Source organism: Hypomesus transpacificus, chromosome 6 (genome assembly GCF_021917145.1).
Source record: "Hypomesus transpacificus isolate Combined female chromosome 6, fHypTra1, whole genome shotgun sequence".
In the NCBI taxonomy this organism is placed as follows: Eukaryota; Metazoa; Chordata; class Actinopteri; order Osmeriformes; family Osmeridae; genus Hypomesus; species Hypomesus transpacificus.
Window position 1 is genome coordinate 8,185,615 of NC_061065.1, and position 23,329 is coordinate 8,208,943.

General features: G+C 45.9%; 1 protein-coding gene across 1 annotated transcript; it reads right to left on the bottom strand.

Annotated features, from left to right (window-relative positions):
* Positions 1-2,286: 2,286 nt before the first annotated feature.
* syndig1l (synapse differentiation inducing 1-like) lies at positions 2,287-21,470 on the bottom strand. The gene is made up of 5 exons (XM_047021944.1): positions 21,358-21,470; positions 20,741-21,173; positions 15,055-15,690; positions 6,398-6,535; positions 2,287-2,614 (listed from the first exon to the last, which is right to left on the bottom strand). The coding sequence occupies exons 3-5, from the start codon at positions 15,592-15,594 to the stop codon at positions 2,456-2,458; spliced, it is 837 nt and encodes a 278-aa protein (XP_046877900.1). The 5' UTR covers positions 15,595-15,690; positions 20,741-21,173; positions 21,358-21,470; the 3' UTR covers positions 2,287-2,455.
* Between the last annotated feature and the right edge of the window lie 1,859 nt (positions 21,471-23,329).

The following is a 23,329-nucleotide window of genomic DNA, read 5'->3' on the forward strand; positions in this document are numbered from 1 at the left end:
AACAATGAAACTTGTTCTCAGAAGATAAAACAAACATACATATATAGTCTCTCTGTGGGCTGTTTACAGTGTTGGTCAGAAATGTGTGCAAGCACTGACAATAAACGGTACTGGTTGCCATGACAACATACTATGAGGTGTGGTCAGAGTAAGGGCAACATTCATAAGGCCAAAGGGACTGGGTAACCAGTGGTAACCAGGGGTAACCAGGGTTTCGGTTCATTAGGTACTGTAAGAGGCAAATACTGTAGACCAAACAAACCCATGAAAATCAATGACACCAATAATGGTGTTGTTATCTCATCATGCACGGTTCTATAGATCTCTCTCAGAGTGTACAAACTGACAGGAAGGCTCATAAAATTGCTGCCAAGCAATATAGCCGTGATTTCAATAACTATTGAATGTTCGTCATTGTTGTTAATCACTTTACAGCCACTCCCTCTGAAGCGAAATCCCCATAGTTTGCTCGTAATTAGCACTTTTTTCAATAGTTTTCTCGTTAGTTGCAAATAGTTGGCGAGGGATGGGCAAATGGATTGTTTACTCAACTTCACTGCGTTCGACGACCAGCAAACTGGCTTGTTCGTGGAATGTGTTTGATTCTGCGGTTTTGGTGGATTGCTTCTCAGAAAAAGCTATATTGGAAAGCTGATTGTGAATCATAAATGTCAGACATGACTAATGTATGACCTGTGCTGGAAAACTGGAAAAGATCTCACAATGTTTTCTCAACACATTTACTAAAAGGTTTCTGTGCCAAAACATTGGAGGGGCCTGGCTGTAAAAAGGAAAATACTAACTGTGAGTCACAGTGTCTCTTGGACAAAATATTGAACAAATACTTTTTCCTCACAAAGATGACATTGAATCCCAAAGACTCATTGGTCTTCGCTAAATACAAGATGTACTCAAAACCAAGGAGGAGTTTTTGACAGTGTAAAATTGACTAATTATTCTGAACTTTGTCATGAACAGTCAAGGGGGAAAATTTAGCCAAATATGAAACCAGGTACCACAGCATGATCATGCACAGCAGGTGACTTAACTTTCAATCATGCACAACATCCTCCAGTACACAAGTATTTTCATCCTTCCTTCCCACAAGCATGTAAACCTTATTCTGACAACACATCTCTGATTCTCTGCTCCACAGCAGTCATTGATGTGAGCCCGAAACACTAACACTTGACTGGAGAACACCATATCAGATGGGCAGTCTTCTCAAGCCTGAAAAATAACATCTCCACCCAGAAATCCATAGTCTCACGTGCAGCGCTCGCTCCATGCTGTGCTGTCAGACACAGTAAACATTTAGCTGAGTCCAAAGGGATAAATGAAGAGGAATACAAATGTTCTTTTTCTTGTTATTCCAACATTCAGGCCATGGAAAGCCTTTGTTTTGGAGACCTTGGGAATGGTTGCTCAGCTGCATGAAAGAAGAGCCTCATCAGCAGACCTGCTGTTACCAGGACAAATCTCTTTGACGACAGACACCAACTCCTCTTCAGAGGGGGGGGGGAAACTGATGTCGGGGTTTTTGTCAAATGCATCAGAATGTCTGAATCAGATAAATTAAGCCTGTCGGATTTTGCCCGTGTTTGTTCACGATATTCTTTAGACATGTTGATTGCACTGTTGCCCAGACAACATGGAAGTCTCAGAAGATGAGGGGGATTTGTTCGAATAGCATTTGTGTTTAGTTGTTTCTTAGAAGTGTTCAGATGGAAGGATAGAGGGAGGGGCTGTATTGAGTGTACATAGGGCACAGCAGGGAGTGCTGTTTTCAAACTGTCGCCACTGAGGGAAGCCTTTGATGGGGAATTAAGAGAGATGGACACACGAAGGGGTCCATCCATCTTCACTTTCAAAACCATACCAGATAACACGGATAGAAAGTCAAGAGAATCAAAGGGCATGTTTTTGTGCTCAGTTTTAATCCTCCAAGATCTCAGTGGATATAGAGTCCCTTGAAGTTTGCTAAAGTTCCAGTAATTGGCTGGTGTGTTTTTTGCAAGTCTTTTCCCTCACTGTTTTTTTAATGGTCTCAGATGTAAAAATAAATAAATAAAAGAATAAAATGAACAACCTTAGGTTTCAAAACACCCTATAAGGGGGCTTAACCAGATGGAGGCAAACCGGGCCCCAAATCAGGGCATACCCATCACCCCGATACCCCCCAACCCCTTAAACTGGGTCTCTCAGTCTAAACCCCCACATCTTGAAACCCCACCCCCCACTACCCAGTTCCCCCAGGACTATGTCTCTATTTCCCCATTCCCTGCCCGCCCTATCTCCAGTATAACTTTAGCCGACAGGACCCCTAAGGGAAATCGGGAGTTCGGGAAAAGAGGAAGGTAAAGGAGAGGAGGATTACACTCCCTGACGGTAGAGTAATCTGGGGGACACAGCTCTCTTGCAGGCTAGACTGGGTGGACGGGAGTGGGAGGGGCTGCTATATGTGTCCTGGTTTGGAGAGGTAGGCGATGAGGGCCACCACCACCCCAACGTACACCCCCGTTCCTATGGTGATGGAAAGGGCGGCCAGGAAGAGAGCCCGTCGAGACGCGATGCTGGCCATGGGGAAGTCTCCCTTTGTCACCGCCTTGCTGGTCTGGAAGACAGAAGGGGGAAGAGAGGTGAGAGGAAGATTGAGAAATGGAGGGCTCAAAAGATAGAGAATGAGAGAGAGAGAGAGAGAGAGAGAGAGAGAGAGAGAGAGAGAGAGAGAGAGAGAGAGAGAGAGAGAGAGAGAGAGAGAGAGAGAGGGAGAAAAAGAAACCTTATTTATTCAAGCAGAGATGATTGAAAGAACTATTTATTATTTCACTGTGGTTGTATGCAGACGAGACTGGAAAGCAGGGAGGGATCGTCGACAGGGACACAATGTACTCAACGAGAGCTCCTAATGGATTAGGGTATTGGAAAGAGGTAGTTAGTGATGAAATGTCGGCGACACAAGATTGGGCCAGTGTCAAAGGAAGGAGGTGAATAATGAATGACGAATTCAACGTGTAGGAAATCAGTGTACTGCCTGAAAGGAGATATGACTGAAAAGAGAATGAGTCTTTTTGGAGCAACAGAAATGGAACAAGAACTGCTTGTCAGGACTATGTGAATGTAATCACACAAAAGAAAACGAAATGTTCTCACGTGTTGGAAATGATAAAAACGTGGCAACATTTCCACTGCCTGTAGTATTGGTTTTCAATAAGAAGTGTCTATAAATACCAAATGTCTTGTGGATATAGCGATTTCCTGAAATAGCACATGGTGTTGACACTACAGGCTTTCCAGCCCTCCCCAGCCCTCCTACAGCCCTCCCCAGCCCTCCTACAGCCCTCCCCAGCCCTCTTACAGCCCTCCCCAGCCCTCCTACAGCCCTCCCAGCCCTCCTACAGCCCTCCCCAGCCCTTCTACAGCCCTACCCAGTCCTCCTACAGCCCTCCTCAGCCCTCCCCAGCCCTCCCCAGCCCTCCTACAGCCCTCCCCAGCCCTTCTACAGCCCTACTCAGCCCTCCTACAGCCCTCCCCAGCCCTCCTACAGCCCTCCCCAGCCCTTCTACAGCCCTCCTACAGCCCTCCTCAGCCCTCCCCAGCCCTCCCCAGCCCTTCTACAGCCCTACCCAGCCCTTCTACAGCCCTACCCAGCCCTCCTACAGCCCTCCCCAGCCCTCCTACAGCCCTCCCCAGCCCTTCTACAGCCCTACCCAGCCCTCCTACAGCCCTACCCAGCCCTTCTACAGCCCTACCCAGCCTTCCGACAGCCCTCCTACAGCCCTCCCCAGTCTGTCTGTGTCCCTCCAGCACAACCCTGGCTGTGCTCTCTCCTGGCTGTGCTCTCCCACGTCTCTGCCCTGTCCCTCCAGCTCTCCCACATCTCTGCCCTGTCCCTCCAGCCCTCCCACGTCTCTGCCCTGTCCCTCCAGCCCTCCCACGTCTCTGCCCTGTCCCTCCAGCCCTCCCACGTCTCTGCCCTGTCCCTCCAGCCCTCCCATGTTCTTGCCTTGTCCCTCCCAGCACAGACCCTGCCAGGGCAGCTGCCTCATCAAGCAACCACACAGCACCTTAGAGGAGAACACCGGGGTAAAGCACTTTTCAATTTCCAACTTTTCTTTTCTTCCTTTTTTTTTTTTTACCCAATTATATTTTGTGTTTCATGTATAGAGGGAAGGTTTCTGAAGGCCTCCGTTCTTGCCCAGCAAGCATCCGCGGAAAAACCAAATTAAACAAAGGACACATATTCAAGACACGGCTAGTCGTTTCCATGCCAACAAAGTGAATATTGAAACAACGGCATGGTTATGGCAGTCTTGTGGGAAATTAAGTTCAGGAGTGGTTTCAAAACTGGGATAAAACGCTCTCCTTTTAAGCTCGCATTGTGCCCCCTTGCAAGGCCTTGTGGGGGAATGAGTCGTAATTCGACAGAAAACCACTCCATTGAGTCTTTGTATTGCAGGGAGGGTTGAAGGGCAAAACGTTGTAAAAGCTGAGGTTGTAATTAAATGTCCCTCATTATGAGGTCTAATGAACAGGCCGTAATTGATTAATCAATCTATTGCTTTGCTTCAGACGAATAATTAAGTCATTCCCATTTTGCAGCTCTCTCACAGGAGTTGCACAGCGTCTAAAGGCCGAATGTGATGTTTCGAAGGCCAGAGTATTTTTTCCTTGAATCCCCTTGAGAGGTAAATGGAGGCATTAAGGCTTTATCTTCACAACCTTGACAGAATGATTGAAATGTGGCGTCACAGACGTAGATAACATCTCAGTCTTAGTAGGGATGTGCTGGCTCTTTCTTAGACATTTTGGTGGAATCTGTCTGTTACTAACAGGCTTCCTCCTTATTGAATGCTCTGCTCCACACATGCAGAACTGAGACACAATCAGACACTGTCCAACGACATTCACATCCCATTTCTCATTCAGATCTATGACTGAAGCCTGCATTTGCATGATAAAAAATACATTAATATTTTATGTGAGCTGAGATAGTTAGATTTTTTTTTCTAAAGCTGAGAAGGGCATTTTGAAGCTTCTCCAAACAAGTTTTGAGATTAGAAGTAATTCATTAGGATTACTCCCCAGACACTGGGGTGTCTTATATTTGTGATTAGAGGACACTTGAACATGAATGAATTGTAGTTGAAGTTGAAGTTGCATACATAGCTCAGTTATGGAAGCGACATCCTTTTCGCTTTGCGTAACACTCTTAAACTCTTAAAACGTTGTTAAGAAAGTTGTGTGTGTGTGTGTGGTGTGAATATGTGTGTTTTCCATGCTGCTCAAACACAGGGTGGGCCAAGCACTCTGTGTGTCTCTGGATCTGACCGTCTAATCTGAGGAAAACAGCATTGATCCAGCGCTCCCTTGTGCCCATGACAGTCCCTAATGTGTTGCCTGTGTTGTGGCTTCAGGACTGACAACACAAAGACTGTATCAATATCTCATACAGTCTTTAAACCCGTTCCTTCATCCACCTTCCATAAAACCCACTTTGATTATCATATTGAGGAAGTCTTTTCTCCAAGAACACACAGACACTAAATGTGATGAATCGTGAGATTTGTCCTTTCTCTGGGATGTTGTTGCGGTCATCCGCACGGTGAGATATGGTTTTGACAATGCATTCACGACGCAACGTTCCAATACTGCCTCGGCTATTGACAAAACAGATTGACAAAGATGGAGATTTATGGACGTGGAAAATAGATAATTCTTTGAAAGCATTAACGAGAGACAGGAGAGAGGAGAGGTAACAGAAGCATAGAGAGAACAGTGTTTAGCTCCCCAAACCAAACTAGAGTCTACAAGACACAGGCATCCATAAACGTCCTTCCTTTTTTCTTTCTGTTTTTCCACTGTCTCCTCTTCACGGGAGAGATTGACAGAAGAATCACTAACCTCTTAACACACCAATTATTTTTCATAATTACTCAGGAAAAATTAAATTAGCCCCTGACAGGTTAATTCAGTCTACCTTCATCTGCCTTGGTCACACCAACTGATAAGGCTACTAAATGTTTTGCTCTTAGATACCTATTCATACTTGAGATGGGAAGGATGGCAGTGTTCGTAGGAGCCTAGACAGCTGTGTGTCTGAATGATGTATGTGCACAAACATTTATGTTGACTGGAGTTCTGTCAGCAAGCTCTCACAGTCATTGTGTAGGTATGTGTGTGATAGCGAGAGTGTGTACACCCCTATGCATGTGTGAGTGTGTATGTGTAACCAAGCCGAGTCGGTTAAACTCACTCCTCAGCATGCTTACTGCCCCCCAAACTGCCGCACTGTCGAAGAGCAACCTTTCGGTGGAGTAGCTGGTTAAAGCAATATTCATGGGAGGTGGTCGTCGCATTCGACATTCAGGTGTGTGTGTTGTGTGTGTGTTCTTACCCCCTGAGAGAAGTAGAAGGCAGCGATGCCCAGGGGCCAGAAACAACACAGCATGGAGAAGATGGCCAAGCCCAGGTGGTCTCGAGGGGGGACCACGATGAAGTTATCCTCACTCTCACTGTCGCTGGAACAGTCCGTCTGTGTGGGGGGTGGGGGGGGGGGGGGGGGGAGGGTGGGCGACAAGGAACACAGGAGACAGCTTTAGGACCAGGGACATGGGTATAGCTTAGTCGGTACCATTCCACCAGTGCAGGTTCAAATCCCCCTGTGGATTAAGGTCTCTGCTAAATGATTGCTATTGCTATACACACGGACCATGGAGGATGGATGACACCACAGGACTCCTGTCAGAAAACCACGGCCACTTCCTGAAGCACGTGGAGCGGTCAGGTTCCACGTCCTGTGCCAGAGAAGGCCCCGGAGGCAAAGGCCTGGGCGTCACACCTCGCTTAATGAATGAAACAGTCAGCCAGTCAGAGGGCACAGTTAACCTGCTGCTCCTGGGTCAGGCAGCCGTTTAATGGCCCACGCGCCGTGAATTTAATGTTTTTCGGTGCCACCTCAGCGGCGTAGGAGGGGGGGGGGGGGGGGGGGGGGGAGAGGAAGGGGAGGGGAGAGGGGGGGGCCTATGCTGCTCTTCCTCCAGAATGGCTTTTTCATCATCGGTTTCCTACACAGCATCGGTTATTTACACAGCAATTATTTACACATTTACACAGCAATTATTGACGTAACCACAATTCAAATAACACCGTCAATCAGTCGATTGAGATGAGTTACTATCCGTGTGGAAACGCAAAACTTTCCATTGTGTAAATGTTATGGTTGTTTACAGGAGAGAGGTTACATCAGGTCTACTGTATGTATCACCCTGGCTCAGCACAAGAAAGACCGTTCTGGGGAGTGGAAGATAGGAGATGGCTCATCCCTCATACTATACAATAAGCATTAAATCAATGCTATCAATGTCTCCAGTAGTAAAGGAAAGAACATTTGGATGCATACATTTGAGAGGGACCAGTCAAACCACTTATTATTCAAATTTTCCACCCCCATAGTTGAGCTGGTGTCAATGACTTCCGGATAAAGTGTGAGCAAGATACCAAATTCTTTTCGTTTAGCTCGGAGCATCAGACTGCATCCCACAGGGATAAACGTTGCCGCAGAGCTTTAGACAATACAGTCTGCCGTTCCAAAACCTCGGCCCAGAGTGAGCTCTGTTACAGTAATATCCAACACAAGCTGGAAGCTAGTGTTTCACACCCAAATGCAGACTCTGTATGATCTACCCTGAGCAGTGTTGTTGAGGCTGGACTACTGGAGCATTTAGGCAGCGTGCACCCGACCACTAAGCCCTGTGTCATTACACACACCATCTCCACAGTACAGCGCCCTGTGTCATTACACACACCATCTCCACAGTACAGCGCCCTGTGTCATTACACACACCATCTCCACAGCACAGCGCCCTGTGTCATTACACACACCATCTCCACAGTACACGGAACAAATAATACAGAGATTTTACAGTTCTTAGGGAGATTTTTTTCTTTCTTGTTTTTCATTTTTCTGGCAACAAAAGAGAGACCAAAAATACTGTGGGTCTTTGGGAATGTGTTCCAGGGTGTGATGAGCTGTAATAAAAATACACCAGGAATAGAAGGGAGCGCTACAAGTCAATAAGCTGCAATCATCCCGTGTGCAGGAGGAGGCTCAGGAAATAACACCACTGGAGAGAGAGAGAGAGAGAGAGAGAGAGAGAGAGAGAGAGAGAGAGAGAGAGAGAGGACGGGAGGAGAAAATTGAGAAACAGAGACAGAAATATATTGGGTGCGTGAAAGAGAGTAGATACCTAGGTAGGGGAGAGCAGAGTGTGGAGGGAGAGAGAGAGAGAGAGAGAGAGAGAGAGAGAGAGAGAGAGAGAGAGAGAGAGAGAGAGAGAGAGAGAGCGAGAGAGAGAGAGAGAGAGAGAAAGAGAGAGAGAGAGAGAGAGAGAGAGAGAGAGAGAGAGAGAGAGAGAGAGAGAAGGAGGGTAGATGACAGGAAGTGGATTACTAGCCTTGAATCTTACTGAAGCAGGAAAACAGGGTGTACCGTACAGCACACTGAGCACGGTGCGTCTTTTTATAAAGTTAGCTTGTGCATTTTTAGCAGAAGGGCTGTTTGGCTGTACAGCATTAAATTGTACGGGCAGATAGGGGAGCACGAACTGCATTGATTGTGTCACACAAATCAAAATGAGCTGGAAGGCGAGATAACTGATTTCTATTTGTGTTTCTGAATGTTTTATTACTAATATCATCAGACTAGAAATCTATACATAATTTTTTTCATATTGAAGCACTGAGGCAAAAAGGTCATAACACATAATGATGCTCATATTGTTTCTGTCAGAGGGAGTCAGACCACAGGAAGAGAGAAGGAGAGATAGAGAGAGAAAGACAGAAAGAAACAGACAGAGGAAGAGAGAGCGAGCGAAAGAAACGAGAGAGAGAGAGAGAGAGAGAGAGAGAGAGAGAGAGAGAGAGAGAGAGAGAGAGAGAGAAAGAGAGACAGACATTAACTTGCCCACCCCTGCAGTGCCACAGCAGAAGCCAGATGTACTCTGTGGGACTCATATGATTCCAGACCTTGGGCCGAGCGGAGGTGAACCAGAGGTCCAGACATGTCGTAGATCACAAGTCTGTCTCAGGAACTACGGAAAGATAAAACCGGGAGAATGAAAAAATCCACCTCGGTTTGAACCCTCCATAACACTGTTTCAGGAGGTGACAGGAAGTACTGAATAATAACATGATTACACTATTATCTTTCATCAAACGAAATCCTCTCTGACATCTGGAAATTCTAACCGTGGATGTTTGCCAGCAGGCAGATTAGTCCCTCTGAAGCAGTGGCCGTTTGCAAAGGGAATGAATGGCTTCCAAACATTCCCTCCAGTTATCGTTTGTTAACCGTTGGGAAACTGAATAGGTTGAATCCTGATGTACATGCATGTGGCGGTGGGGGGTATGTTGATGCTGGCTGCCTAAGGTTCCGACGGCGATGGCTTCTCCTGTGGGTTGCATCTGCTGTCAACATGAGAGAGCATCTTGACAGGTAACGAAGGACTAATGGATAATTTCATTCGTCTTTCGTGACAGCACAACCAGGATGGGGCCTGTGTAATTTATGTTTCCAAATTGCCTCCACAGCGTGGGGGAGATGAGGCGAGTCTTCCTCCTTCCTCTCCTTTCACCCCATCATGCACACTCCTCCTTCCCACCACAATTCCTCGCTTTTTTCTGTCACGCGCTATCTGTCTCTCACCTCCTTGTTAAGTATAACACCCATCATATTCCTGATGATACACAGTTTGGTTGATAGAGGCGGGTGCGTTCATAACGCATCACGGGGCAGCGCACCCGACACATCCAAACCTGACAACCTTATGTTCCCATGCTCACGTGGTTTGAACTCGTCTCCATGTGACATTTATTAATGAGCAGCTCCATACAAACTGCACCTAATTCAGTTCAATGCAGAGGCAAGGGTTGATACACAGATGTGAAAGAAGTGTTCTGGCCCGTGCAGCTTGTTAGGCTCTGTCTGAGGTCTAATTAAGCTCACTGTTCATCCATGACACTCTTCTATGAGGAAGAATGCAGGCAGGGATTTAGGATTGTGTTATTTCACATTGTCAGGAGAGTGTGGTTCTGTGTTTATGTGTGTGTGTGATTCTTACACACCCTGATGTATATGCATGCCCACATCTGCCATGAAGAATGACCTTTTATTCTAGGCCCCCAGGTGCCTGAATGAGCTACTTGTTTGTGTAAACATGAGAAGCAATTTATTCATTCATGTGCTGTTGCAGTCCTACATGAATACTACATAGCCCCTGGGTCTATAGATACAGTCCCTCACAGCTCAGCGCTGGAGAAAGTGGAAACAAGAAGACAATATGCCGCAGAATTGCCTTTCAAGGGTTACCCCTCGTGCAACATTCCTGCCTGAGGTCTTGAGTCCAGCCCCGGCCCCGCCCCAATACCTCCCCGACATGAGGAGCAGGTGGACCAGCGAGACTCAGGTTGTTCCACCCAGCGAGGAGTCCGCAGAGATAATTGGCCCTCAGCACCAGAGGTCAACTGACCCCAGCAGGGATGTCACCTGCCCTCTCCTTCCGGAGGAGTCCGACCACGGCAGACCGACCACAGATGCTTGGGAGCGCTGCTCCCTGCATTCTAATGTGGGAGGGGTGATATCCTCCCTCCTCCACGTTGAGGTGATGAGCTGGTTAAGTTATGCCAGGTCACGAGCTCACAGCCCCGTGGCATCATGGTCCTCAGGGCTTTATGATTCATCAGGCGGAGTGATGAACGGAACGGACCGGGCCGGCTGGTATGAAAACACCGGGTTATTGAGCTGGTAATGGAGTAGGCTGATTTACACAGCTGCCCCGGTCTGCTGTGACACGCCGTGCAAGGCGACCTGTCTTCAAGGACCTCTGTGGGACAATCCGTCACCGAGGGGGTGATGGCAGCGACATGGGATCGTGATGATACAAACCCCCGAACAATATGACACTGGTCTCTGGATGCCCTTGTGTGTGACTGTTAGGTGGAGGTTTCAAGCAGTCTGTTTAAACTCCATAAACTGCTGTTTGGAGCTCTCAAATGATTCAATATGGAATTACCTATGTTCCTCCACAGTTACAAAGTGTTCTAAATTGCAGGTTTCTGAAGTGTGTTGCACCTCTGCATATACAGGACAAAACCTCTAAAACCTTTTAACAGTGTGAAAGGAGTGCTGGCAGTAATACGGTTTAGAAACAAGTCTTGCTGTCACACCTACAATCTAACAGACTCGACATAGTGGCATTATTGTGTAAACAGCATCTACCTCGGGTAAATTACTCTTAATACACAATCCTTAAGTGTGAAATATTTTCCCAGTCAGGTCTTGCATTGAGGCAATTTTACCTAAGCAGCCCGCCATGCGAGCCACAAGGGACTACAACACCATTCCAAGCCCACAAGCTCCCTCTCTTTCTCTCTCTCTCTCTCTCTCTCTCTCTCTCTCTCTCTCTCTCTCTCTCTCTCTCTCTCTCTCTCTCTCTCTCTCTCTCTCTTCCTATCTCTCTCTCTTTCTCTCTTTCTCTCTCTCTCTCTTTCTCTTTCTCTCTCTCTCTTCCTCTCTCTCTCTTTCTCCCTTTCTCTCTTTCTCTCTCTCTGCCCGCTGAGATTAGCGTTCAGGCGTCGTCTTCCAGAGATTGCCGTGACGTTACAGGGAAGCGCTCGCATCAATAATTTACTGGGTAATTGATTGGCCCCTGGATATGGTATGGGTTATGGCTTGTCAGAGCAGAGCCAATGAGTTGTCAGAGCTGACCCGTCAGGATCATACAGCAGAGCAGAGCAGACAGGGTCTGACATGCCCTGGGGCAGGGGCTGGCACATAAAAGTTGAAATTTCTTTCCCTGACAGGAAGTGATTGAAAAAGTAAGTAAGGGACGATGAGGCATCACACCAAGACAATGTCAAACCAGGGATGCATCACAATTGCCCGTCGGATCTGCATGGTGATGACATCTTCCAGGCCTCCTCTGCTTCCGTAACTCGAATAAACAGTATGTAGCGTGAGTAAACTTTGCAGTTCGTCCAAGAGAGAGATCAGACGACTGCTTCTCTCCTCAACGTGTCTCCTGCTGAGGATGTCTAATGATCCAGGAGACGCAGAGAGCCGCCAAGAGCCTGTCTACATCACAGAGGCATCTTGGGAGTTATTTATTTTCCAACGTTCTAACTGCAGTCTGCCGTTTACCCCAGTAAAAAAAGATTAATAAAAGTGCAGAAGCCTGGCAAGAAGCCGATACTAGGCTGCTTCATGCTTCGTCTTTTCGGAGATTTAGACCAAATCCTGTGGAAGCGTCTGCCTGGCGAACAGTCTCGTCAGATGCGCTGTTGTCGTTTCATCTCAGGAGCTGCACCCTGCAAAGTGGGGCTCTGCAGAATGCATCAAAGCCTCTCATCTGGGGGAGATCACAGATTGTCTGAACCCCCCACGAATGGCAGAGCTCCCTATGAGATGGGCCCGTGTGTCTGTGTCACAGCTTCTTATTTGTGGGGTAAAAGCAAGTGTGTGTTGTGGTTTATAAAACACGGCAGCATGCCAGTTTTATCAGCCAAAGGAAATTATTTGCCAGATTACTACTGGGCCACAGTGATTGGTTGGTAATTTACCTCTAAATGAGGAGGGGGATAACTCCCAGTAGATTTTATGTGGGAAAAGGCCCGGCTGGCTGGTTGGCGTATAATGAGAGATTAGTTTATTGGTACAGAACATGTGCACTGAAGCAAGGCAGAGCCTACAATCTGGATTCAATGAAGATGCACAGTCTGTCTTCTTTGATATTTTTTGAATACATACTACTTAAAAACACCATCCAATCACTATTTCATCTCAATGGTCAGGCAGCAGTTACCTTTCAAACAAAGGCATCACAGAATGGATTTATTTGTATTCATCTCAGACTCGCTTTGTTGATAATTTAATTTTTTCTGTGGTTCAGAAATGCCAGCATCCGAAGGTGAGGCTGTTGAAGCTAGAATATCAGTCTGTCCCAGCAAGATGGTGACTTCTATTGTAAAACTGTGCTCTGCTGTTTGAATGCTAATTTCATACATTAGAGATGGCATGGTGGTGATGGTGAGGACATTTCATTTTCCTCCTCTATCTCCATACTGAGTGAGATTTATTCATGCAGGAAGACGCATGAAATGACAAAATGCTCCCGACGTTTAATCCAGGACATCAAAGGGATTCAGGAGATCAGTCTGGTAGTACACAAGAACAAGACTGCATTGCATGGCGTGGTACGCTGTCTAGATTATTGACTAATTCTTTCGACTTCCCAGTCCAGTAAGGACTTATTAATATTACACATGATGCTAGTGCTCACACATCCTCATCATTATAATCGTCATCTTTACGCCTTGTGAATCCTTTCATTCCTCTAATAAAGACACTTGTCACCCTGACAACCACCACGAGCAGGAACAGACCCTCAAACTGCACAATTTGTATTTGTTTGAGAAAGTTCCCCAATCGATAAACATTGTATGTTTTCGACCAATATTGACCATACTCACCCCCTTTTTTTTTTACTCGGTAACAAAAAGTTCAGATCTCTCACATAAAGAGAGAGAAAGAGAGAGAGAGAGAGAGAGAGAGAGAGAGAGAGAGAGAGAGAGAGAGAGAGAGAGAGAGAGAGAAAGAGAGAGAAAGAGAGAGAAAGAGAGAGAAAGAGAGAGAAAGAGAGAGTGAGATATGAATTGGGTGTCAAAGATAGTCTTTTAAGCCTCAATGTCTGTTTGTCTAAGTGTCCCCAGAGAGAGGCCATTAGTCAGATGAACACACTGGTAAAGGGGATGCAAGTGTCTGTCAGGAGCACTCAGAGTTCCCCTCCATGCACCCCCGTCTAGACTTCTGAGTAGAAAGCAGACCTCAGCACACACCAGACACAGCTCAAACACAAGTCATTTTACGGTCCTAGCAATGTCAGCGATGGGCATTACCCGTTTATTAGCTGTTTATGGAAATGTTCCTCCAAAATAGCAACAAAGCGCTTTGTTTAGACACAAAGCCATTTTTTTTTCATGGGTCACATTCTAAGAATAATTTTTTAAAAGGTGCTCGTCTCATAAAAATTTGAGCAGGTAAAGATTGGCTATGTCATGAATTTTTCAGGAGATTAATTCTGTGTCGGAAGCGTGTGCACACAAAAGCAGAGCGTATGGACAACCTTCCTGACAGTGCACCATCTTATGGGGATCAATGGTAACTGGAAGACTATAGTGAACCAACTCTAGGAAAACAAGGAGTATCTCCGTGCTCCTCTCCACCTACTGAGACAGATCTCCCTTCTCCTCCCTCCCAAGGTTCACTAGCCTCCCCAGAGCTACAGGCCCCTGGGTTCACTAGCCTCCCTGGAGCTACAGCACCTTGCAGAGACTTCCAGTCCGTCACACTGCCTGACGTTTCAGCAGGCCTCTGTTTATCACTAACATTCACGTTAAACCAAGTGGACTCAGGAGTGCACACTAGCCAGTCCATTAGGCACTGCGGCAAAGCAGGTCAGCGGTCCGTTTCTCCACCCAGCCCCACTTCACTGCTCAGCTGCCCAGCCCACTCTGCCCCCCCCCCTCCCCCAGCCCCCCAGATACCAGGCTGCATGCTTGGTGGTTACACATGCAGGCAGAGAGAGGCTAAACTAATAAATAACAGAGTCGATGAAGGTATATTGATTCTTTCAGGTGAGCTTTACAGGGAAAGTCCAAGGATTTTAAGGACTGTAGACAGGGTTACACCAGCCCTCCCTCTGCCGGATATACAGTACACACGCACAGGTTTGTTTTCCTATCCTAGTGGGGACCCCACCATTCACTCTCACTAAATGATATTCTCTAATCACTTTTCCCTAACCCTTAATGTAATTCCAACCCAAACACCAATTCAAACCCTAAGCCCCCCCCCCCCCCAAAGCATTGTTCATACTTTGGAGAAAATGTGGTCCCCCCAAGGGCAGTTAAACAAAAGCACAGACACACACACAAACACCACATACTGACACATTCGCACACACACACACATACACACACTGACACACACTCCTGTACCTCGTACTCCACGTACTCCTCCTCCTCCACCTCGTAGGAGACGGTCTGGATTTTGACGTGGTCCCCGTCCTCCAGCAGCTTAGCCTGGGGGTCCTCCATGCTCGGGGTGTCACCCGATGCCTCCCTCTCCTTCTTCTCTGTGAACGTGGTCTCGCAGCACTCGCTTTTGTAATCCTTGGACTTGAGCCCTCCTCCTCCTCCTCCCCCGTCCTCCTTGTAGAGGATGAAGTTGGGTCTGTAGAAGGCCTCCACAGCCAGATGAAGGGAGGTGGCATCCAGAAGCTGCTGGGCCTTTGTCTTCCCGTTGTTGTTGCCGTGACCTCCGCCGCCGCCGCCGCCGCCTCCTCCTCCGACGACACTGCTGTTGTTTCCTGCTCCACCCCCTCCCCCTCCCCCTCCTCCTACTCCTCCGCCCGTGACAAAGTAATTGATGATGTTCTCTTGGTACTGGTTGTTAGGGAAGTCACCACCGTAACCGTTGACAACGTGTTTGCTGTTCTTGTCCAGCAGAGGGTTCTGGAGTTCGCTTAGGCTCTCCATGGCAGATGGGTTCGAGGGCCTGCTAGGTTGTCAACTTGAGGAGAGAGGGATGGGCGGGGCGAGGAGAGCGTGCTGAAGATGATGCTGATCGGTAAACTGGGAGCCAGAAGGAGAGAGAGAGAGAGAGAGAGAGAGAGAGAGAGAGAGAGAGAGAGAGAGAGAGAGAGAGAGAGAGAGAGAGAGAGAGAAGCTGTAATTGATTTCTATTTTAAATATTCAGAGGAGCAGATTAGGTTGTTGGTTATTTAATTGAACACCTGCTACATCAGACAGAAGTTGGCTAAACACTTTCATACTCTATCTTCCTATCTAATCTGTGTGGAGTTACCACTCCTACAGCTGACTGGCTTCACAACAGCCCTACCTGTCAATTAACTTCAAACCAGAGCTTCTCAATCACACACACACACACACAGACACTTGTCAGTGTGCTTTGCAGATCACACATCTTCATTTTCTAAGGCATGCAAAGTATGTATGTGTGTGTGTGTGTGTGTGTGTAAGAGGGCTCCTCTTTACAGTTCTCATCTGTGTACTCAGCCGTCAAGCGTACTCCTCTGGGTTCAGAGAGGTTATTCACTGGAGCTGTCTGCTGGGTGACAGACGAGACTACAGCTTCTGCCAAGCCTCATAAAAAGCTCCTCACTGTCCCAGCTTAGATGTGACGCTATTCAATTTCATTATCTGGGTTTTTATTTGATGTTTCCACCATGCATGCACTATATATGCCTTCAAATCCTGTCCAGTACCTTGTATTATATAAGCAGACTGTGTGCAGGGACCTTGACCTTTATATGATTAATCTGTGATTCAGACCCAATAATATAGAATGCCAGATTACATCTGAGATTTCTGCTCTCCATGTGAGCTACATTGTGATTTATACAAATAAATAGGAGCTTATTGCTGAGGTCAGGCCTCAAGACAACTCCTTATGTGGGCTGGCTAGGTAGTTAGGGAGTGAGACACTGCAGTGGGGTGGATGGAGAGCATGAACTGAATTCCCTCAACACCGGTCTCTCTTCTATCAAGAAGAAATATGAGCAACAAACACGCCCCACAGTCAACGATAGTGGTAATATTATGCGTCTTGAGATACTTTTGATTTGTAATGCGCCTTTCTTGCACTCAAAGAGCTCAAATGGACCAGTATATGCAAAACCATCCAATTTTGGGCCAGTTAGATAAACATGTACTGTACACATCTACCAAGTCAGATATGCCGTAGACTTGGTATTGAGCCACCAGACAGGTTTCCAATGTTCTCTGTTTGACACATCCTACTGTACTGTGTGGTAATACACTGTACAGTTCTGGCATGTGGAACATGCTTCTGATGGAGCGAGAGCAGAGGAACACTGACCTGTGGAGGATGCTGATGAGGCATCCAGTGTCATTCATCCCTGAGATTCACCACCACCTGACTCCTGCCCATGTCAGACTGACACGGCAACCTGACCTCTCTCCCTCTCTCGATTTCTGTCCGTCCCTCGATACTTATCTCCCCTCCCTCCCTCCCTATACTCGTCCTACATTCCTCTTCGCTTTTTCTCTCAACACCACTCTGTTTCTTCCACCCATGTACCCCTTCTCCCTCTCTCTCTCCCTCAGTCTTTCCCCCTCTACCTCTCTGTCTCCCCCCTCTCTCTCTGTCTCCACCCTCTCTCCCCTGCCCTCTCTCTCCCTATTGCTCTCTCCCCTTCCAGTAACCCCAGGAGATCCATCATCCTCTCTCCTTGGTTTTAGGCCCCCACTCCCGTTAGGTCAAGTGCTCCGTAAAGTTCACCGGGGCATGGTGTACGCTCCGCTCTTCCCTTAGGGAGATGGCACTGTCTCCTCACGCTGCTGTTGTTGTTTACATTCCACCTCACATTTCCCGCCACATGGGGCTTCCACAGTCTGAGTACACACTGGGCTGGAGCCAGTGAACTGAAGCATTGACATGATGGACTAACGTATGGCCCTGTAGGACCTGTAGATGCTGCTACTCTGACTGCCACCGATTGTGTTTGTTTTATTATTCAAACAATAGGCACAATTATGTCAATAAATATGATGTCCCTGATAGCAAATTGTGAATATGTAGATGATGTATAAACATCTGAATTTGGATTCTCCCTAAAGTGCCGTCAGGCAGATGGAGTGTTGAAAGCTTCTCATCACATTTTCTGCACCAATGAATGATAATGACAAAGACCATCTTCAGCTCCATCATGCCCTAAACCGCCAGCTGTCACTGCCCCTTGTGTCCTTGTTCAAAAAACAGCAGACTGCAACTTGCTATTCATGTGGCTATTCAACAGATAGAAAAACTGTTCTGTGAGTGGGCCTCCTTCTCCCTGTCCCTGTTGGACTTCAGCTCTCATATCCTCCCCTTGCTCCCAGTGAGGCTTTGTCAAATCCTTTGGAGCAGCCTGCTTTAAAAAAAAACTTTTTTAGTATCGCAGACGCAAGGTCTTATCAGGAAATAGAAGTTAAAGTGGGAATGGGCAGTTTTGCTCAGACAGGACACCGCAAAGTCGCCATGCATAAAGACTTTCTGCCCGGATGGGTGTCTGAGGAGAGTAAGAATGAGAGGGAATGAGGCTTCCCTCTCATTCCCAGTGAGGCTTTGTCAAATCCTTTGGAGCAGCCTGCTTTAAAAAAAAACTTTTTTAGTATCGCAGACGCAAGGTCTTATCAGGAAATAGAAGTTAAAGTGGGAATGGGCAGTTTTGCTCAGACAGGACACCGCAAAGTCGCCATGCATAAAGACTTTCTGCCCGGATGGGTGTCTGAGGAGAGTAAGAATGAGAGGGAAAGAGAGAAACAGAGAGAGAGACTGTTTGTGTGTGTGTGTGTGTGTGTGTGTGTATCTGTGCACGTATCCGTCTACTTATGTGTGCATGCATACAAACTTCCTATGCATGTCTGCGTGTGTCTGAGTGTGTGTGCGTAGTTGACAACACAGTAAAACATGACCCAGGAAGAGAGCCTGACGGCAATACAGAAGAGAAAAGGAGATACTGCGCATAACGTGTGCATGTGTGTGTGCGTGTGTGTGTGTGTGTGTGTGTGCTCCTGTTCTAGTGTTGCCCTTGTTGTATAAGATAGCCTGGGGGAGGCTGACAGAGGAGAACAGATGAGAGGGGCCAGCCCAGAGCATGCAGGTATGTGTCAGAGCGAGTGGGGCCACTGCACTGCTAACACACAAGCTCCTATCTGTGTTGCAATGCTATTACACTCCAGTCAGCACACACAGCTTCCCCGTGTCAGCTTCCTGCCAATCAGCACGCGACCTCTGACCCCGCAGTCGAGAACAGGCATTATCAGCGGAACCCTGAGGCTGGGAACTTCGGATGCAGCAGAATAACAATGTATCTTACCGGCCTGCCAAGTTTACTGCCTGCTTTTATCCTGCACTTCTTCCACGAAACTCTGTTGCGTTATTGCTGAAGAGAATGCCCTAGTGAGACGCAAGAGTCCATAGACAACAGATTATCTACACAGGATGAACTGTTGTACAGGATGAATAATCTTTCACATGACATTAGATTGTATTCATTGAAATTGATGACCTGTCTTCTCATGAGGGACATATTACATTTTTGTAATTAATTTTAAATCATGATATTCATTAATTTCATTAATAGGAGAGTTTAGAGTTCAGAGAACGATTCTATCCAACCAGACACAGGACTAAAGGGCTTAGTAACATTTTGACTGATCCTTTTAAGACCTATTATCATCAAAGGAAACTGTGCACAATTGTCCCTAATCCACTTGAACTTAATCTGCTTATAATTTGTTTGTCAAGAGCCACATCTGATAGCAATGGATGACAGCCCCTTCAAATCTGTCTCTCTCAAGCTGATAAAATATTCAAATCTTCAGTCCTCAGCAGCATGCTTGGATGTTCCTTGGCAACCTGTCTCCCCATTCTCTTCAGTCATATTACTGTGTTCTCTGTCTTCACCTCCGACAGAAGAAAGTGCTCCTTGATGTGTAAATGTTGATCGGAAATCGCAACATCAACCAGTGAATAATTTAAAAGAAGGAGGCTGACTGTCAATAGGCTCCCATTCATAGCCTGCTGGGGCTACAGGGGGTGGTGCTGAGGGAGGTGATTGGACACACACACACTTCCTGTCCATTGATTACAAGGCCCTTTTCTGAGGACAAGACACTTGAACTAAATTCTGTATTCTGTCAAAGAGTCATGGTAAGACTGCCTGGTAATGATGCCGTTTCTGTTGCTTAAAAGCTTCTGACTAACCGAAGAACACGAAAATTGTGTGGATTCTTTTTTTACCAAATCCGACTTTTCAAAAGCAGAAAGACTCATCTTATCAATGACTCCATCTGCTTCCCACAATCGGCTCTGGATGGGAATCAGTCTCCCTTCACCCAGCTTTCAGCCCTAAGTGTAAGGGAGGGGTGTCCCTCCCTGGGGTGGATACAGTGATAAGGTGACAGGGGTGTTTATGACCTCAGGCAGAGTGGTGTGACAACCTGTGTGGGGAACAACCTGACTCTGACCTCCTCTAAGAAACAGCCTCTGATCTCAGGGATTGGAGAAAGAAAGAACAAAAACCTTCCTGCATGCTTTTGTTTCTGACCCATCTCTCTGGTAAAAAAAATTATAAATAAAATAATCGTGCTGTTGCTCTATTTATTTTCCATGAGTGGTTGTCTATAGTTGGTGGCTCTGGCAAGAATGTATCTGTCTGATCGAGTTTGACACCCTTTATTCGCGCATGATTCAACAACAACACAAAAAGCTGACTATACCACAAGAAAGCTGAGCATTTGTAAGACAATAACATCATTTTAAAGCGTACTGAAGGAGTAAAGGGCATTTTAAAGATCTGGAAATAACATTCTGGTTGTCTAGGACAAACTGCACATCATGGTCGCAGGAGGACCAACCAAGAGTGAGGTTTTCCATCGTTCGTGTGCGCGCCATCCATGTGGTCCAGTACGAATCACAGGACATAAACCCGGAGATCATTAGCGAGTATGAATGGCTATCCACATAAAATCAACAATTCAATCCAACGTGCATGATATTGTAACGACATAACAAAATGAAACAAAAAACACAGTAAAACTTGCATAAGACTTGACTATTTGGAAGATTATTACTTAAATGGGCATCATATCTTACTTGTTAATGGCTGTCAATCCGGAGGTTGTGTGGCACAGGATTGTATAATTCTTTCATCATCTTGGCTGGTCGAATGTAGACAGTCCTTTAAAATGGTTCTACTGAAATGATGAAGTCTTTCGTATATTTCTATACTCAGATAAACCTACAGTTTCTAAAACAAGGGGCATCTGAATCGGAAAGGTCGTACGTCATATGGTCGCCAATACATCACTTGATTCAATAAATCTTCTATTATAGATTATGACCGCCGACACCATAATGAGACTAACGTGCAAAGATATACAGGTACATATTGACTGTCATTAGTTTCCGCGTGGGGTAGTTCACCGTTGAACTGTTCGATGTTGGTTGAAAAGGTGCCTTAAAAACCACTGCTATCGGCGCCAAGTCTTTCCAAGTTCACCTCCCTTCTTGTATGTAGATATAGTCACTGTAAGTTAAAACAAACAGCTTGAATGTTCAGAAAGATATTTTAAGCTAATTATTCATGCCGTCCTTTGGCTTTACCTCCTTCCATAAACTGGACGCGCAGTCATCCACCAGATATCCGATATACAATTATGTAGGCTACGGTTTTAAGTTTGTGACACCATCGTCCCAAATGTCAACTGTACCTTGTCAACAAATGTTACAGTCTCCCGATGAGGTCTTAGGTAGTCTAGGTATAGGACGCGCGGCGACTACCGGTTTCTACCGTAGCACACGCGAGAACGCAAAGGAGTGCAGATCAGACTGTCGGAGTTGGTGTTGCCAGGTTGTTGCGCACGGTGTTGATGAACATCCTGAGAGCGCGATGAAATAAAATGAGCGTCCAGAATGCGTGCACGCGGTTTGTGGATCGTTAGAGATCAGCCCTGATGTTTAGCCAACTGACCAAAACCAATGAACCAACACTCTAACAACTTTATCCACAGCGGTAGTCTATTATATAACACTTGTTTGTGTAGACTTTACACCAGCTTGACATTTTCAAGTTATGTTCCGCCAGAAAATATGCCATATCGCACGAAGCAACATGAAAGACCTTTTGGCATTTACTTTACTGTCATGGGAACCGATGCACAGACACACAGATAAACATGTGCAAATGGAGCTTCTCAATGTAGGCTACACAACTGCTACTCAATGTTGTTGTTTGAAATTACATTAGTCAAGTGGATAGAATCGGTTGATGACAAATACTGAAGGTCACAGATTGCTTTTGTAAGTGGCAATTGTTTGGAATAAATTGGATTTTCCTTACATTTGTCTTATACAAGTGCACTCTCTCGGAAGAATGTGGTATATTTGCAACAATACTTTTTTATTTTGAAGATAACTCAACATTAGCCTACTATAAAATATGTGACGGTAGTAACTCTAAACATTATTGATAAAATGTAAAATGATGGTGGGTGGAATTACATCATCATGATAGTGAAAACTGTGATTATAGAAATCATCAGTTTATTGCTGTAGCCTCGGAGTGCTGCCTTTGGTAATATTACCTGTCAACAACAATCCCCTGTGATATGAAGCAGAGTTTTTATGATATCTAATCACCACTCTCTGCCTATGTGCTGAGACCTTGAATTGTTCATTTTTACTGTATATCTTATTTAGAGGACTAATGGAACTCTAATCATTTCTCTAGACTCATGCCAGCATCAATAGCCGTTTCAGCAAATGTATAGTTAAAATACTGATATTGTTTCATGGTGATATATATATATATATATCAAAATGAGCCTCTAAATGTTGATGATATAAAAAATGACTCCAACCTTCTATCCTGTCTCCCCTCTGCCCCTTTAAAGCTGAGGAGACAGAGTTTGCTTGTGTTTTAAACCTTCTCCATCAGATGAGACTCATTATTTAAAGTTCAGAACAGCCTCATCAGAGTTAATGTGAAGTTTAAGTGGCTCACTTAAACGAATGAACTTCAAAGAGAGCCAGGTGCCAAGTTTGACATCTCATATCATTACTCTGGATCTAAATCTTCTTTTACAACTCTGGGATGTGGAAGAACCCAAGAGAACAGAAACACTTCTGACTTGGTGCTTATAATAAGCATCAATTAGGTAATAAGACCCTTCTAAGATGCTTATTCGTGATAGAGCGTATTAACTTATCAATGTTAAAACTATAAAATTGTTAGTTCATAGGTTATGAGGCCTTTATAAGATACTTACTAATATTATTATGGTTTAATAAGAATTACTAACGTACGGAGGCCTCATAACATATCGACTAACACTAACCACAAGCACCTAGATCTAAAGTGTTACCGAAAGAACATAAATTAAGTAGCTACGAATTGTAAAAAGGAAAAGGGACCTGATCCTGCAGGTCTTAACGCACCGAAACGGTCCGTCTTTGGTGTTCGTCGTGAATGTGTCATGTAGTCCTTATCTCAGCAGGGTAGGGGCAGACAGTGGTCAGCAACAGCTGGGGGGGGGGGGGGGGGGTCTAACATGGTGTTGAAGCCCGGAGCTCTGTGGATCATTGTTGAAGATAACCTGGGGGGCAGGAAACGAGGGGGCGACGCAGAAGAACGAGGAGAGTGAAAGAGGGGGAACTCTAAGGGAGGCGTCTCTGGCAGACTGT

What these genes read in the sequence shown, in the direction of transcription:
- syndig1l (XM_047021944.1), bottom strand. Translation starts at nt 15,594, where the DNA reads ATGGAGAGCCTAAGCGAACTCCAGAACCCTCTGCTGGACAAGAACAGC. An exon ending in AGGAGTACGTGGAGTACGAG is followed by an intron (nt 6,536 to 15,054) that starts GTACAGGAGTGT and finishes CCCCCCACACAG; the next exon opens with ACGGACTGTTCCAGCGACAG. An exon ending in CCTTCTACTTCTCTCAGGGG is followed by an intron (nt 2,615 to 6,397) that starts GTAAGAACACAC and finishes TCTGTCTTCCAG; the next exon opens with ACCAGCAAGGCGGTGACAAA.